The sequence below is a fragment of the Gossypium raimondii genome, chromosome 8 (genome assembly GCF_025698545.1).
Source record: "Gossypium raimondii isolate GPD5lz chromosome 8, ASM2569854v1, whole genome shotgun sequence".
Taxonomy (NCBI): Eukaryota; Viridiplantae; Streptophyta; class Magnoliopsida; order Malvales; family Malvaceae; genus Gossypium; species Gossypium raimondii.
This window is the reverse complement of record NC_068572.1, coordinates 14821612-14840160: the sequence shown is the minus strand read 5'-3', so window position 1 is coordinate 14840160 and position 18549 is coordinate 14821612. Positions and strand designations below refer to the sequence as shown.

The window sequence follows — 18549 nt, the reverse complement described above, 5'->3', positions numbered from 1 at the left end:
ATTAGTAAATTTCGAAGTAGTTTGCAATGCTTTTAGATTTTAATAATTGAGTATTATTATATATTTAATTGATTTATTTATTTATAAATAAGTCATTGCAATATATGTAAAAAAATTTAAAATATAAAAATTATTAATATATATTAATATATGTAAAACAACTTTTCGAAAAATATTTTGAAATCGCCAAAATGCAGAAAATATTTTACACAAATTCAATCAAACACCGAAAATATTTTCTAGTAAATCATTTTACGAAAAGTAAAACATTTTCAAAAATCATTTTACGGAAAACATTTTCTTGGCAATCAAACGGACCCTAAATCTCAACTTTAGCTAGTGAGTTTCTAATAATAAATTTTCATTGAGAACAAGCAACACATGAGAATTCTTTTAAATTAAAGAAGTTTTGGTTCTTTAATGAATGTCCATATGAATTCTAAATTCATTTTCACATCATATATGATCCAAGATGGTCTAATCAATTATGCCAACACTAGTGAATGTTTTGTCACTATCTGATGTGTCAATCATATAAATATAATGTATTCCTTCAAGGAATATTTATAATACAACTACATGAGTATCTTATGTCATTTTTGTACATGATTTTAATGTAAAACACATAATGATTTCATTCAATATATATATCTTCTTGATCTAAAATAATAATATTATGTTCTACAATATTTTGCATCATAACGAGCTGCAACATTAACTCTTCAAGAGATTTTGCAATCGATGTAATACATAAATGAATCGTAACTTATTTTAAATAATATGTAATTTTTCAATTCTTTTCAACATGGATGATAAAATTTCCGATCCTTAAAAACTTTATTTATTCATATAAAAGAAAATTTATATTTGTATAAATGATAAGCATAAATAAAATATATGTTAAACACAACAAATAATAAATTCATGTTACTACTCAGTCACTTTAACAAACATGCGATTAGAAAATATTTGATATACCATAACACAATAAAATACAAAATATTATAAGGTCATAATAAGATATTAAAGTTGCAACTATAGAGGTTTAAAATTAAAATTTTCTAACCTCTACCTCTTATAGCATAATTTAAATTCAAATTTTACTATCATGCATTATGGAGTATCTTTTTTATAAGACTTTCCAAAATTTAATGTTTTAAACATGCTACAAGCATGTATATGATTCATTCATATTTATCATAATGTTTATTAGAATCATCATTTTTTAGCCTTATTATTTTCACAACTAGCGAATTAAAATGTTAATATAAATGGTGACAATTGATAATTTCATCGCCATTCCTTTTATTTTGTATCCACTATGACATTTACTTCTAAAATTTCTAAACCAATAAGAGGTTCACAATGTCATTAACTCAACAAAAGAAATATAATTTCTATAAAATTACGTGCAATATTCGCTTCAAAGAATATGTCAAAATTTTCAAATATTCAAATTGATATCAATGATCAAAAGTAATAAATCAAATGTGTTAAATAATATTTGAGTATCACATAAATATTTTTGTTTTCTTTGAAAGGCTATTTGGAAAACTCTAGTGATTCTCACATTTAAATTTATCATTCCACTTTATAGGAGAGAAAAAAATTATTATAATCAATGTAGTTATAGTGATTAATATACCCATACTAGCCTATCAAAACCATGTTCATAACCATGGTTATAATTTTGTCCTTTTAAGATTGATTATATAATGCTACATTCACTTTAGGGAATGAAGCATATCTAATGATAATTTTTTTCATTATCATAATTTTTTTAAATAATCCATAATTTTAAAGAATCTTTTACATGTTTTTTAGTGAGGTCAGTAGTAAAAAAATTATATGATTAATATCTATACAGTTCTCAAGTATGTATAGAATTGAACTCCAAACTAACCACTGCATATAATACACATTTACAATAGATAAGAAGATATAAGAACAATTATATATTTTAATCAAAATTAAAACTAAAACTAAACCAATCAATTCTACAAAATAACAAAAAAAAAACATAAATCTCCACGTAGAAAGCTCAACAATTAAACTCGAGAAGGGATTGATAAATTCATATAGATACAAATAGAGGATTATATAAATTTAACTTCTTAATAGAAACCAAATCAAATTTTGAAAAAAAAATGATTAAACTTACTTAAGTAATTGTGGATGAGAAGTAGAGACTATGAGTATTCTTTGTAGTAAAGAAAATGTGATCATCCCCAAGCAAATCTCAAGCAGGCCCTCACGATTTTTTTATCCAAAAAAATAAATTTCAATGCTTGGAGTCCAACAAAATTTTGACACAAACTAAGAACTTATTACTCTTGAATAAAATCATGTCGATAACGTATTATAAAATAAAAAGAAATACATAATGAACAAGAGTGAAGAATAGAAAAATGAAAGGATTATTCAACTTTCACTTTTGGATATCTAAAAATCTATACATGTCCTCTATTTATAGGGTCTGAATTACCATAGGCTACAAAACTCTAATAAATATAATTAAAGTACCCTATAAATTTTAGGGGTTACAAGAGTTACAAAAGATGAATATCTATTTTACAACTGATTAAGGAAACTAAGAATAATTTGATAAAAATTTGCTTTTTTAAACATTAATTATTAGAATTTACTTTTCATTTATGTTTTTTATTTAATAACAATCTTATCGTTTAAATAAAAAAATCTACATTACTATTTTTTCAATATGTCTAAACATTTCGTGTTCGCTTTTTTTTCCTATTTTCTTATCAACTTTTTGCTACATTATTATTTCACATGTTCTTTAATTACTCCATGTACTACATCAATTTAATTGTCTAACAAATTTTATATAAGTTAAAGTATTAAAAACATTTTATAAAATATACCATTTTATCTGTCTATTTTAACACAAATACTATTTAAACCATATTACCAATTGATGAACATTATTTCATCTTCTAATTGGTACAACATTTAAACCATACAATAATTATTATATCCCGAATCATATTTAAATAAATTAGAATAGAGAAAAGGTTACTAATTATCCTTTTACTCTAAATTTCGAGTTTAAATTAAACTTACAAACATCGATGATGTTGACTGCATACAACTATTAAAAATTATTTTCTAAAATAATACTAAATTTTTATAACATATTATTACTACAATACATAATCTCAATATTTGTAATACTTTAAAACATTAAAAAAAGGGCAGACGCATGTAAATGTATATTTGGAAATATGTAGGAAAAACTTGAATCATACTCAACATGGACGAAGTTAAAAACTAATTTTGGAACATAATTAAATTATATATTTTATTATAGTAAAAATATAATTTCATCATTTTAATAGTTTATATTTTTATCAATTTTAAAATATTAAATCAAATTTTTATCATTTAAAAAATATAATTTTATGATATATTAATTTAAGATTTATAAATAGTAAATAAGCTAAAATTTAAGATTTTAGGGGGCTTTGCTTTGCTGAACACCCTGTAGCAGTGCCGCCCTTACTATTCAATAATATATATATATATATAGACACACGTGACAATATAAGTAATGCAAAGCAAAATTTTAATAGTTATCAACATAAGGTTTAAATTACTTCTTTCTCATTTACTTAAAATTCATAATTATTATCATATTTCTTAAAAATATATTCATTTTAATGCAGAAAGCTATATAGAATGGCTATCATAATGTTATACACATTAATAATGGTAATCAAAAAAAAAGTTCCATGTCTTTGTTCATTTTAATAAGTTTATAGCAATTATGTAAAAATTGCACTAACAACAATTAAGGAAAATTTGTACTTAAATTAATTAATGGTATTTAAGGAAAATTCGACTAATGACAATTAAGGAAGAATTAGAAAAGAAAATTATTCAAATGCCTAAAAATACTGTTCATTCACAGTGAATGAACACAAAATAGATGATGAATTCAGGTTATTAGTAGTTTAAGATATTTTTAATCCCAAGTTTTATATTATGTAATTTATTTTGACACAACTTTGTATTCAAATTTTATGCCACTTACCGATTTATAATTTTCTAACTTCTTTTACATTATTTATATCCAAGAAAAAGAAGAATTCAAGCTATATTTAAGGTATTCTGTAACCCTAATTTTTATCTACATTATAGTCGAGTATTTTGGTAATTCTAACTTATAAATTTTTGTATTTACAGGAAATAGAAAAGAGATATTTGTAACATAAATCCTTTTACGTTTATATTCTTTAAGTTATTTCGCTTTTGATATTTCATAATTAGCCTACTATTTGTACATTCATTAAAATTAAGAATTTTTCCTTATAAATTATTATATTAGTTGCTTTTATTTTTTATAAGTGTGTTTTAATTGTTTACTTACAAATTTATATTAAATATTTTTTAAAGATATTAAATATTCATTTAATGTTATTAAAACTTACCATATTACTTTCTATATATGCTATAAACAATACATTATATTAAAATTATTTAAATTTATTTTTTGATAAATTATTAATAAAAAATTTATGATTTGATACATTAATAGTTTTTTTCCTTTTAAAATTAAACTTCTACTCATACATTTTCATTCTCAAAATGACTCTAATAATCAAATGTTTAATTTTTTTTTGTTTGGGATCAACCCGTATAAACAATGAGAAAGAAGGAATAGAGAAAATTGGGCATACAAATTTACGTGAAAAACTCTTAGGTAAGAGGATAAAAACTACGGGCAAAGAAGGCTTCAACTTTTTACTAGATGAGTAAACAAACGATAGTACAATATGAAGAAAATAAACCTAAATGTATTACATGTACAAGACCCAAATCTCGAATGCAAAGCTCTAACCCGGGTACAAAGTTCTTTCTATAGCTATCACGAAACTCTCTCTAAAACTCATCTTGCGACTACATCTTGTCACCTCTTAATTGGTCTATCAAAAATAGATATACAATGACCCCTTTATATACACTAAGTTTAAGTTCTAATCATACTAAAATATCTCTAGTATAATTAGAGTTCAATTGGGAGGAGTCCTGCTAAGCTGTCAAAACGCGACTACTTAATTGGAGAAATGGTTGCGGTGTCATGAGTCTCCTTGCCATGACGTCGCCCTTTCTTTGTAATTGGTTGCATCTATCTTCAATAAGTGCCTGCCTACAAACCGTCCAATAAATGGGAGGCACACTCCACATTTTTATACAATAACCTTAAAAAATAAATATAACATATTTTGATAAATATACACAATCAACTATACATCGTACGGACCGAAAAACTAGTATAAACCTAAAATTACATAAAATGTATTAATCTAAAATATAAAACTATTATACCGAATTATGAAACTATATTCCTAATAAATCTTAACTCTAACATCAATTTTTATGTCATTAATATTTAAGTTGGCATTTTTAACTTACCTTTAAAATTTATATTTTGAACATAATTACACATGTTTAAGATGAGCAAAATCCAATAAGCACGTACCCAATTGGAGTATCACATGTTTTAAAGTGCCAATTTCTTCCCTTTTGATTAGGTAACACAATTAAGAATTAATTCAATCCAGTTCTTCAAGAACGTAATATTAGTAAAGAGTAAATGGACATATTCATAATTTTCTAACACTTTCCACTTATTCTTCTTGTCATATCCCAATGTCATTTAGATTTCATTATAATTCCCTTTTCTCAATATATGTACATATACACAATTACACACATAATCATACTTATTCACCAATCCTAAGTAACATAGAATTTAGTATTAGAAGTAAAACTTAATCAATTCAGACTTAATTAACTATCTTCCTTAATAATTTGGGTATGAATTTTTGGCTTTTACCACCACCAATCTCCTCACTTGTACACTTTCCTTCAATTATGAACTATACTAATTCAACTGTATGGTGGATTCATTACAACACAGGTTAGAATTGATGAAAATATATCTTTTTTCCTCCTCCATGAATAGCTACAAATTCTCTAATTTTTTCCTTAGTTTTTCACCTTCTCTTTTTGTCAAACGTCAGCTGATTGCTTCAGCATCAATCTCTCCTTCATTCAGCCGTAAGTGCCTTGATTTGTGGGGTTGCTTGGCTTCCAAATCTTTACCACCTAGCTTCACTATTCTCTTAATTTCCCTTACTTTTGAGACCTAGTTTTCAAGGTGTCATCAAGCCTTATTTGATTAATGAGACTCACCACTAACACCAATTCTTTTGCCTACCCAATGGTAGGGTTAAATTGCAATTTAGTCCTATTTATTGAAGGTAGAATTTTCCATTCTCTCTTTGTACCAAAACGAAGCAAAATGTTGGCAGCCTCACTCCCCTCCTCCAGCCTAATTAGCATGCTATGGTGGGATTTATTGGCATCATCACTGTCATTTGCCACCTATCACCAAAATTCTTTTAATTATTACACACTCTGACACCTAGACACAATCATTTACACCTTTTAATGGCATTTAACACACACTAAGTAGCTTAATTGCCACCAAGTCTTTTTAACTCAATGGTGAAAATGCACTTTAGGTCCCCATAATCTCTTTCAATTCCCAAAATACTCCTTACCCAAAGTTATCAACCATTATTATCCAACTTTAATTAATTCTTCTTGTATTATTCGAATATAACTAATTTCTTTTTCGAGAAATTTACAACATCAGAATAACAAGATCTTAGTATAATCTTTGAAAATGTTGGGTTCTAAAAACTATCGCTACACCAAAACAGGCTTTTAGCGGTGTTTGGATAAAAAACGCCTCTAAAGATCAAGCATTAGTGGCGCTTTCTGGAAAACGCCACTAACAATAAGCATTAGTGGCATCTTTTAAAAAGCGTCGCAAAAAACCTAAGCCCAACGACGTCGTTTTGTGAGCTTTCGGGGATTTAGCGGTGTTTTTGAGAAAGCGCCGCAAAAAACCTAAGCCAACGACGCTGTTTTGTGAGTTTTCGGGGATTTAACGGCGTTTTTAAGAAAGCACAGCAAAAAACCTAAGCCAAAACAACACCGTTTTGTGAGTTTTCGGGGATTTAGCGGCGTTTTTAAGAAAGCACTGCTAATGCTCAGGGCTTTAGCGGCGTTTTTGAGAAAGCGCCGCAAAAAACCTAACCCAAAAAGACGCCGTTTTGTGAGCTTTCGGGGATTTAGCGGCTTTTTTGAGAAAGCGCCGCAAAAACCTAAGCCAAAACGACATCGTTTTGTGAGCTTTCGGGGATTTAGCGACGCTTTCTTAAAAGCGCCGCTAATGCTTAAGGTTTTAGCGGCGTTTTTGAGAAAGCGCCGCAAAAAACCTAAGCCAAAAAGATGCCATTTTGTGAGCTTTCGGGGATTTAGAGTTTTTGAGAAAGCGCCGTAAAAAAACCTAAGCCAAAACGACACTGTTTTGTGAGCTTTCAGGGATTTAGCGGCGTTTTTAAGGAAGCGCCGCTAATGCTCAGGGTTTAGCGGCGTTTTAGAGAAAGCACCGCAAAAAACCTAAGCCAAAAGTATGCCATTTTGTGAGCTTTCAGGGATTTAGCGGCGATTTTGAGAAAGCGCTGCAAAAAACCTAAGCCAAAACTACGTCGTTTTGTGAGCTTTTGGCGATTTAGTGGCGTTTATAAGGAAGCGCCGCCAATGATTAGGGCTTTAGCGGCGTTTTTGAGAAAGCGCCGCAAAAAACCTAAGCCCAACGACACCGTTTTCTGAGCTTTCGGGGATTTAGCTGGGTTTTTAGGAAAGCGCCGCTAATGCTCAAGGATTTAAAATAATTTAAAATATTTGTTAAAAATGGAAAAATTAAAATACTATTATTTAAAATAATTTTAAAGTTTTTTGGATACATTACTGATTTTTTTAATTTATATATTAAATAATTTCTTATATAATCGTAAAAGAGATATTACTAATTTTAAAATATTGAATTAATTATCACTATAGTTTAGGGTTTTTGGTTTAGGGTATATGGTTTAGAGTTTAAGGTTTAGGTGTTACCATTTTAAGGTTTATAGATTATGGGTTTAGGGGTTATGGTTTATGGTTTAAAGGCTAGGGTTTAAGGTTTAGAGGTTATGTGCATGTTAAGGGCTTATGGTTTTAGGGTTTAGGTTTATGGTTTAGGGTTTAGATTAACTAGTGTTTTCTAATTTATATATTAACTAATTTCTTATATAATTGTAAAAGAGATAATATTAATTTGGTTCTTCAAAATCATGTGAAGATTTGGTTCTTCAAAATCGATATAAGCTATATCCAAGGATATCCCTATCTTATCCCATCCCGGTTCAGTATTATTAGTGCTCGGTTCAATTTTTTTATCTAGTTCAGTTTTTTTCGTGTTTTGCTTTGCCCCCGCCGTGATCAAATAATTATATATGAATTTAGGGATTATGGTTTAAGGGTTGGGATTTAAGGTTTAGGGGTTAGTAGTTAGGGGTTAGGGGTTAAGAGTTAGGGATTTAGGGGTTAGGATTTAAGGATTTAAGGGTCGGGTTAGGGTTTAGATTAATTAGTTTTTTAATTTTTATATTAAATATGTTTTTATATAATTGTAAAAAGAGATAATAATAATTTTAATATATTAAAATTATGAGTATAGTTTATATTATTTAAGAGATATATAATAGATAGACTTTATGTATATTGAATGGCTAATTTAGGGTTTAAGGTTTATTTGAGATTTGTTAAATGATACAATATTTTTATACAATTAATTAATTCTTTTATATTTAAAAATATTTAATCTAAACCATTTGATATATTTGATATGGATATATAGGTAATTATTTAGTTTGGATAGGACCAAATTATAAGAAAAAATACAAAATAAAAATGAAATAAAATGATATGGATATATAGGTAATTATTTAATTTAGATAATTCTAACTTAATAATTAATTACAGCCATTTTATCATTTGTTTTCTTATTAAAATATATAGTATTTATTTTGAGAGTACTTGGTTTTTTATTTTATAAAAATTAATTTATAAAAATAAAATAAAAAATTTTAGATAGTAAAAGCTGCGTCATTTTATTCAAAATAAAACGCAAAAAATTATTTTATTTTGAATAAAATGACGCGTTTTATCCCCAAATTCCCCCCTGAACCCCTAAAATTTCCCCCCTAAATTTGGTACCCTCAAAACACCCAAGTGTTTCTCTCTGCCACCACCGTCTTCATCATCATCTTCCTCTCTCTCCCTCTTTTTGCATACATCTCAGAAGTGATACTGTTGTTTTTACTTGAAAGCAAGCATATCATAGTTTAAATGATCTATCATTTCCATCGTGCGTTAAGCTATCATAACTGCCATTGATGTTAGATTGGATTGTCTTAAGCTTAGACCTTTTTCGAATTTTCCCTCTCAACTACTCTCTCTAAATCTCTCTTCTTCTTCTTCAGCTGTTTGGCTCTTTTACTGTTCCTCATTAGATCCGATTTCTAATTTCAAAGGACTTTCTTTTTTTTCTTTTCCTTTTTGTGAAACACTTGCAAAACTCTGCTTTTATCCACTCTTCTTCATTAATTTTTCTTTTTTTGTGTGCTTAATCTTGAAGAAGGGATAAAACCCTAGAAAAAAATGGGGGAATCCACGAGAATGATCGATGTGGAGAAGCTGATATCTTACAATGACGACCTGGTGGAGGTATTGAATGACATTAACAACTTGACGCAGTGTTTTCAGCACTTTAACGATCTCCGCTCGCATTGCGACGCTGATTCCAACGAGGTTCATCGATTGCTTCGAGGTGTCTTTCCTTTTCTACTTATTCTTTTTTCCCCTAGAAATTAAAAGGAGAACTAAGAAAGTAAAGCAAGATCTTTTATTCTTTTTTGAAAAAAAAATGCAGAATATGAGGAAAAGATAGAAGCTTGCAAGAAGAAAACAGAACAGGCAAAATTGGAGGTTGCTGATGGTGCTGAAATGGAGAGTATCTGCAGAAGGAATACCAAGAAGAGCTTGAAAAAGAACGTGGACTTGAAGAGGAGCTTAGATAAGTATATGACTTTTGATATATATATTTAATGTTTTGGTGTTATGGTGTTTGATTGATTTGTTAAATCTTATTCTATAAGAACACAGCTGTTAGCAATGAGATAATTGAACTGGAGCGCCAGAGGGTTTCTATTGAAGAACGCAAGAAAAACCTAAGGAAATATGAGTAAGACAAACTCAAAGAACAGTAAGTATAGGAACTGATGTTTTTGTTAGCTTGAATGTGTTTTCTTGGACAAATAAGAGAAAGATCTTGACTTTGAGTTCCATGTCTTTAACATTGGTTATCTGAAATAACATCTGTAGTATCTTGGGATTTGTCGGAACTATTTTTCGAGGAACTTGAGATCTTTTTCTATGTTCAACAACATTTTCTTATTCAAGAATGTGTTGCAATAGCTACCATACTTTCCCAAGTTGTCTTTTGCTTGGTTGATGTCTTGAAAACGGGGGAAACTTGTTATGTGTCTCTAGGACAGCGAAGAAACTTTGATTTCCATGTATATGCTCATTGCTGACACCATTGCTTTCTGTTCTGTATGTGGTTAACAGAGGTTGTCGTTTGCTATATAATCAACAATATCTACTCATTCAAAAATGTGTTTTGACAATAAACATTTTAGCCTTATGTTCGGTCTCACTGTGGATAATGGCATGTGCATATAATATAAGACTAACATGCTTGTATAGAATATGACTAACATGCTAAAACTTAATGATCATGCATTCTGTCATTCAAAGAAAAATTGTCCCACGAGCACCTTTGATCTTTATTTTCTTTGTTACAATTCTCTTAGTATTATCAACTAATGCAGTCTTTTTGACTAATATTTCTTTTCAAATTCTCTTCTCTACTTCTTTTTTCCCTAATTGAAGATAATCTAATATTGATTTGTATTATTGTTTTCCAGCCAAAAGAAGGAAGAATCTCGGGTTTCAGATTTTAAGGTATGTTGAAATTAGAGTTACATGTTAAATTTTCTATTTTCTTATTATTATTGGCTTAGTTGATTAATACGTGAAGGTTTTGTTTGGCTCAACTGATGAACGTGCTGGAAATTATTTTCATGTATATTTTTGTCCTTTAATTAAGACAGATTAATCTTTTCAGATTCTTTTTTCTTTTTAAATTGCATCGTTTCTTTCGCTATCATCCTTTACCATCTCGATATGGTGTGGGTGCTTGAAAGACGGTATACCCTTGGCATGTATTTTTCGGGCTATCCATCTTTCACATTCACTGTTTTTCTCTTCCTCCTTTCTTTGCTGAATTATTATGTTCATGAAAATTTTGTATTATTCGAAACTGGATTAAACCTTTTTTTCTCTTGGAGAAAATCTATTCAGTTGTAAATACTTTTGAAAGCAGCCTATTTGTAATTATACGTTTATGTCATATTCCCCGAGCTTGCTAGTATAGGATTTAACTCATAAGATGAGCACCTGAGGTAACTAACAATTTCAAGTTTCAATTGTGCAATTAAAATCCATATTCTAAACCTTCCAACACAGTTTGGTGAAAGTTGAATAAGTTAATATCAATGAAGCACCAAATATTTACGTCAGACTGCACTTGTTTTGATTTCTATAAAGTTGTTTATGATAAGCTGATTAGAATTAGATCAAACATGCTAAGCATCAGGAAGTAGAAATCTGTGCAAACAAAATGTTTAGGGTTTTGTGCAAACAAAATTTCCTGGATTGTTTGTACAGGAAATGAGAACTTGAACTCTTATTCTTTTCCTGCTTTGGCTTTATGCTCATTTTTCCAGTAGACTTGATGCAAATATGGCCGTGAGAATTTAGGCTCTTATTGGTTGTCACTTTTACTCATTCGTTTCTCTAGTTGATTTTTGCTTCCTAAAAGGTTGCTAAAAATAAATCTAAAAGAGAGAAGCAAAGTCATAATTGATTGAGAATATATAAATGACTAGAATACTATAAAATTTCCAGTATGATTGTTCACGACCAGCTTGTTGTAAAAGCATTTGTTTGCTATATCCCCGTTCATTTTTATTCTATAGTTAAGTTAAGTTGCTAATTTTATTTTCTTATCTACCTGTGTATCTGAATGATGTTTTATAAATACAGCCATGCTTCCAATAATGTGTTAGATGGGCTGAACATGTTTGATGGAACTGATGGTCATTACTTCTACACGGGGTTAAGGGGTCACCACTCGGTGTGGGATTCTCATCTTTTTAATTATGGAAGCTGAGAAGTATGTACTTCTACCTAAACATTTCTTAATGAATAGCTTGTTTAAAGATTTTGGCTTCCTCCCTTCCAGTTGTAAATATTATTTCTTAATTGTTACTTTAGGTACTGAGGTATCTTCTTTCAAATGCAAGATGGTGGCCGGAGGAGTATAAGTTTGATGGGTACAAATTTGATGGTGTGACTTCAATGATGTACAAGATTTCCTTGATTAAGTAAATGTATTATATCTTTTATTACCAAGATTTACTTGATTAAGAAAATGCATTGTATGTTTTATTATCTTGCATATGTATTATTTATTTTAGTTTTGATTCTAAATTTTTATTTTTAATTCAGAGTTCTAACTTTTGGATTTTAATTGTGTTATTAATTTATTATTTTAAATTCTAAATTTAAATTTATTAATTTTATATTTAGTTTTAAAGTTAAAATTTTAGTAGAAAATTTAATTTAAATAATATTTTTTATTTATCCTTAAAACATAATATAATCTTTATCATAGAAATAAATATTGTTTAAAAAATTTATTTTTTTAAAGATATGTTTTTAGCGGCGTTTGTGGGAAAAGCGCCGTTAAAAGTCATGACCTATAGCGGCGTTTGTGGTAAAAGTGCCGTTAAAAGTCATGATCTTTAGTGGCGTTTGTGGGAAAAGCGCCGCTAAAGGTCTTGTTCTATAGCGGCGTTTGCGTGAAAAGCGCCGCTAAAGGTCTTGTTCTATAGCGGCGTTTGTGGGAAAAGCGCCGCTAAAGGTGTTAGCGGTTGTTTCAATAACGGCATTTTTTACGGCGCTACTGAAAGCGCTGCTAAAAGTATTTGCGGCGTTAAAAAGCGCCGCTAAAGGCCAAAAAAATGTCGCTAAAAGCCTGTTTTGGTGTAGTGTATTACTCAAAAATCTATCACATTTTGAAGATGCTGGATTCTGATATATAAATAGGTTTAGATATTACTGAGTAATAAATTAGCTAAGGTTCTTATTGATGAACACACGAATTAACATCAAACTGGTTTCATCTTAATATGTTACAGCAGTGAAAACTGATTGGTAAGACACAGAGAAGTAAACAAGCTGAAGTCAAAGGTGTAGATAACAACATATTATAGTGAAAAGTAAGTTTCACCAAATTAAGCATCAAGCAGGCAGAAGGTCTTCCTCCTTTATTCTAATTGATCACATAACACACAGTTACTTGTAGTTCTAATAGCAGCATTTAATTTTGATGAGTGATCACACAACATCGTCGTCTTGGTTAATCCCATCAAGGATGGCTATGAGAGCCACCACGAAGGCATAATCCACGTTCGGATATACCGTCACCATAAACTTGTCCTTCCCAAGCAATATGCTTTCAACACTGTGCTTCTTGTGCATCTGCAGTGCTCACACATATAGAACCCACATTCCTATGTTAATATAATCTTACAAATATTAATCTATCGGTTAAATCAATTAGGAGATCATTGTATTAGGAATATATCAAATTTTCGAGTATTAAATTCATCCATTTAATCCATATATTATTAAGAAAGAATCAAATAAATCTAAATTGAAATAGAATTAACATTGATGTAGGCAAAATACCTTGAAAATTATTTTTTCAATTGCAGTTCATTTAAAAAATTACAAAACCATAAAACTTTTAAAAAAATACTAACTTTGTTAAATAATAAATGATATTTTAAAAAATAAATGTTAATTCATTTGCAATTTGAACTTATTTGATTTTTTTAGTAGTATGAGGACTAAATTGATCCATTCAATAATAGAGGATTAATTTGATATAATCTCTATTATACATGGATCTCCTAGATATTTTCACTTTTATCTATCTATCTATATGTATAGTACTTATTTAAACTATTTTATTGAGTTCATAACACTAGTCAACTCGACACCTAATTCAATCAAAAAATACCTTAAAAATCCTCTTTTAATTAAAATTTGAAGGTTAATATATTGATTTTTAGTCTTTTACCATTTTATATGAAATGATTAAATAAAATAACTAAAAAACAATATCTAATAATTGAACCAAAAGATAAAATCCAACCCATGCCTAAGAGATATTTAAACATAATTATTTAACTATTTTACTTATAACTCAATTATTGTTTTTTATAAATATAATTTTAGTTGAAAGTATGATAAAATCGAGTATATTCTTCTAATGCATTTAATTGAATTTATGTCACCCATCAATTAAACTCTAACTTTTAATAAATTTATCAAATATTCATTTATTTTACAAAACAACAAATATTATTTACATAATATTTAAATTATTTTACACTTTAATAAATCTAAAAATTATAGGCATATGAAAAGTTTGAGTCCAAAATACCTTAATAACCCAATCCTCCATTTTATCAATTCAACCGAATTTAATTTTTAATAAATTCATTTCACTTGTGGTGTGCCATACTAGAGTATGTGTAATTAAATCGTATGTGTAGGGTGTTAAGTACCTGAGCCAAAATAGTGTTAGACTCTCCGGAATAAATGATACAGGATCTTTCCAGCCAGCTTCCTTCCACTCTGAAATCACAAACATCCTCTTTTGGGTTGGTTGCCAAGAACACATGCAATTTGGTCTTGAGTTGGATCATTGATGATCGCTTCACTGTGAATATCAGATCTTTTTCTTCCGTGCTTTCTCCCCTGAATACTTGCCATCTATCGTGGACAGTCATTATCTATTAACAAATCAAGGTAGCTAGATTTATATGTAGTATTGAAATAAAGCTATGTCTGAGAAACTTGAACAACAAAAACCAAACCTTGGGTCGAAGAGTGCAAACGGGATTTCCGGCAGCATCGGTTAAGAGGCGACGGTCATGGATGCTGAAAAATTTGCCTTTGATTTTGAACATGATGTTGCCATTGATGTCAGTGACAGCAAAGTTGCCCTCAGTGATGGTCAAAACCTTTCTGACGACAGCCAGATCTACTGGTTGAGGATAGCAGTATTGAGGCCCAATCACGGGAACAGGAGTAGCCAAAGGTGGGTAAGCACTTGGTGCAGCCGGGGGAGGATATGCTTGTACGTGTTCCATCTAGCTACCACTGCAGTCACCGATGAATGAAGATGAACTCTTCAATTGGTTTTGTATTTGGTTTAGATCTTGAATTTGTACCCACGAACTCAGTCAACTCAAGTCTCCTCTTGAAAATTCTAACGTACTAAGATTCCAAGATCATGACTTCTTATGTCCACATGCTTAAAAAGAAAGGGACCAAAAAACACAAAAAAAAACAAAAAGGCCACCTACACCATTGCTTTTACAGCAACTTGGAGATCATGCATTCGAACTACTTTAAGAGTATACTATTTTCCTATTTAGTTAGACCTGCAATTTAATTAGTTTTAAGATTTTTTTTGGACTGCTTCAACTTTATCATTTAATTATCTTAAATAAGTAACATGCCCCTTTATTTTTTTTAATTTTAATTCATTTTATTTAATAATTTTAATTAATATTAATTTAAAATTTAATCTAAAAGGTGATATTTGAATTGTTGTTCAATTTTTTTAGTTAGGTGTAATTTTCAACCTATCAAGAACAGAACCACACTCTGTATTCTTATCATAATAAATAACACTGTAAAAAGATGATTAAGTGTTGAAAAATAAGTATTGAATTTAAGTTATATTTTTTGATATATTACTTAAAGTTAATTATTGAATATAAATAGATTATTTGATAAATATAGATTTTAAATTGTAAAAAATATATTCTATATTTTATCCTTAATTTTATTCATTTTAACTTATTCTAAATAAAAAAATTAAATGTAAAATTTTATAAGATAATAAAATAATATTAAATTAATTGAAAATATTCTCTGATAAGCTTTTACTTATTATTTTCTACACTTTTGTTTTTAGAAAAAAATTATTAGATTGTTTTAATTTTGGATTATCAAACATATGTAAAAATTAGAAACTTTAAAATTTAATTAAATTTTTTTCAATAATTTATCAAAAGAAAGCGTAAGTTAAAATTCTAAATTAACAATAATTATTAAAAACTTTAAAAATTTTAAAATAAATAAAATATGAAAAACTAAAAAATAAAATATTGTATTTATAAAATTGAATCAAAACATAATAAAAATCACTTTTTAATAAAATAGGAAAATAAAAAAATAAAATATATTGATTTTTAACATATTTGAGTTTTCAATATGAAAGTCAATTTGACTAATTCTTGAATTTGTTTTTATTTTCATTTTTAACCAATTACATGTGGTATTTTTTCCTAAACTATATGGCATGCTTATCATATATATACATGAACATATTTTATAAATAATTTAAATATCATCATTTTATCACAGAAAAGCATAAAATTAAGTATTCTGACTTAGCCAAAGTTTCATGATTTCATCCTATAAAAAATAAGGAAAATGACAATTATTTCTTCAAAGCATATTTGGGTCTTTTGGGTGAAATCCAAACATCTTGAATTTTGAGGATTTCCCTAAAACCAGAAATAACTTGAAAAAACACTGAAGGGATCTGTTGTCGAACTTCTATCTTCATCACAAACCTCCACTACGGCCATGGTTGACGTCATCGGGTAGCCGCTGAACCACCGCCGACCATCATCGTAGGCCATCGTCGACCACTATCAAACAATTTTCAGCAACTTCATCGAACCACTGGCAGCCTCCGTTGCCAAACCACCATCAGTCTTTTGCCAGTTGGCTAGGTCGGGTTTGCGTGGTCTCGATTAGTCATAGATGGGTCTTAGTTCTTCGAGTTCCACTGGAAAAATTTTTTATACAAGACTTATGCCCTGTTTTCGGGTCACATGATTTATTCAAAAAATAAATTAATAAAACCTACTTGGAAATAATAGTCCACAATCTAATTACATATCCCAAAAATGATTAAAATAATAATTACAGTCACTTTAATTTCTAGGAATTACAACTTTAGAAAATTTACTTTTTCAGATAAATAATAAAATAATATAATACATTCATTCAATATATAATCCAAAACATACTAATAATTATAAGAATGTCTTTGGTTCGCGATGAAATGTACAAGTGTACACAATTGTTATTAAGTAAAAAGTAAGTAAAAGAGTTATCGTCTCTATAAACACCGTATTTAAATCGATAGTTGTAAAATTACTATTCACAAGTTGGTAAAGAAACACAATAATTTAGAGTGATAGATGTTAAATTAAATTAATTAACTAAATGCAATTTAACCTAAATGCAAATAAGATGAAATAAAATACAAGGTGATAATTTAGCGACAATATCACAAGTTTAATAACAATAACATGAACAAGCTAGAATAATTACAAAATGACTCAACTCATTCTCATCATGTTTAACAATGTTCCGGAAAAAAATTCATGGCAACTCGATCATTCATTAACTTGAAATCTGATATAAGTTCTTTCGAAGTCTTATACTTAGAAAAACATCTATATTTCTATGTTCATATTTAACTAAGGAATCCTTATAATTTATGTGAGGTAATAGGGACTGATCAGGTTTGAAACAATTTAATCACACAAACCTAAAGTTATGCAAGGTAATAGAGCTCTCTCGAGTTATTACGAACCTTTTATTTAATCAGATCAGGATCTAAATTAAGCAAGCACCTTCCAATTATCGTGTCCATTACTTGTCATCTCATTAGGATTGATCAACTAATTCTAATGCATTCAAACATGTTTTAATGCAAGAAATATATAAATGATTTTAATTGGAATGATGGAAAATTGAGGCACAAAACATCATAAACATGAATCAAATGAAATTTATCAAATTATTGCAATCATTCTAGCTAAAACAAAATTTAGTCATTATCGTTAATGGAAAAAAAATTAAACAATTTGCAAACATATTTGAATAACTAAGAACAAAAATAAAGAAAAAGGAAGAAGAAACTCTTGATGATTTCAGCGATTCTCCGAAGATTAATCGTGGTGGCTTCCTCTAATTCACGTGATTGCTCCTTCGCAAACTACTCCTCAAGGTGGCTGACCAAGAGAGTTTTTCTCAAGAAAAATGCTAGCTAAATGGAAGTGGAGAAATAGATGCTTATGGTGTGGAAGGAAAAAGAGAAAGATAAGAAATGAATGGTTTTGACAACCCAACTAGCTAGCAGACTAGCCCTTCTCAGCAACAAACTTTTAGCTGAGTTTAATCAATATTTTATTGGTAAAATTTGTTCTTTTTGATGCCTACATGAAGTGGATTTTAACTCATGTCCATGTGTGTTTTTATTGGCTCTCACATTTATCAACTCAATGGTCCAACTGCAACAAATTGAGCAAAAATTAACATGTAACATAAAATAGTAAAATT

General features: G+C 28.8%; 1 protein-coding gene and 1 long non-coding RNA gene across 2 annotated transcripts; one reads left to right on the top strand and one right to left on the bottom strand.

Annotated features, from left to right (window-relative positions):
• Positions 1-9114: 9114 nt before the first annotated feature.
• Positions 9115-12574, top strand: LOC105790889 (uncharacterized). The gene is made up of 5 exons (XR_001132647.2): positions 9115-9748; positions 9851-10183; positions 10908-10944; positions 12088-12217; positions 12319-12574. It is a non-coding gene; the product is annotated as an uncharacterized LOC105790889 (long non-coding RNA).
• Positions 12575-13165: 591 nt separating this feature from the next.
• LOC105790888 (protein LURP-one-related 15) lies at positions 13166-15428 on the bottom strand. The gene is made up of 3 exons (XM_012618693.2): positions 14994-15428; positions 14682-14909; positions 13166-13587 (listed from the first exon to the last, which is right to left on the bottom strand). Exons 1-3 carry the CDS (start codon positions 15267-15269, stop codon positions 13444-13446), a joined length of 648 nt encoding a protein of 215 aa, XP_012474147.1. The 5' UTR covers positions 15270-15428; the 3' UTR covers positions 13166-13443.
• Positions 15429-18549: the final 3121 nt, after the last annotated feature.

Coding starts and splice junctions, on each gene's coding strand:
- LOC105790888 (XM_012618693.2), bottom strand. CDS start 15,269: ATGGAACACGTACAAGCATATCCTCCCCCGGCTGCACCAAGTGCTTAC. Junction 14,910..14,993: donor TTTGCACTCTTCGACCCAAG/GTTTGGTTTTTG, acceptor ATTTGTTAATAG/ATAATGACTGTCCACGATAG. Junction 13,588..14,681: donor CTAACACTATTTTGGCTCAG/GTACTTAACACC, acceptor TGAGCACTGCAG/ATGCACAAGAAGCACAGTGT.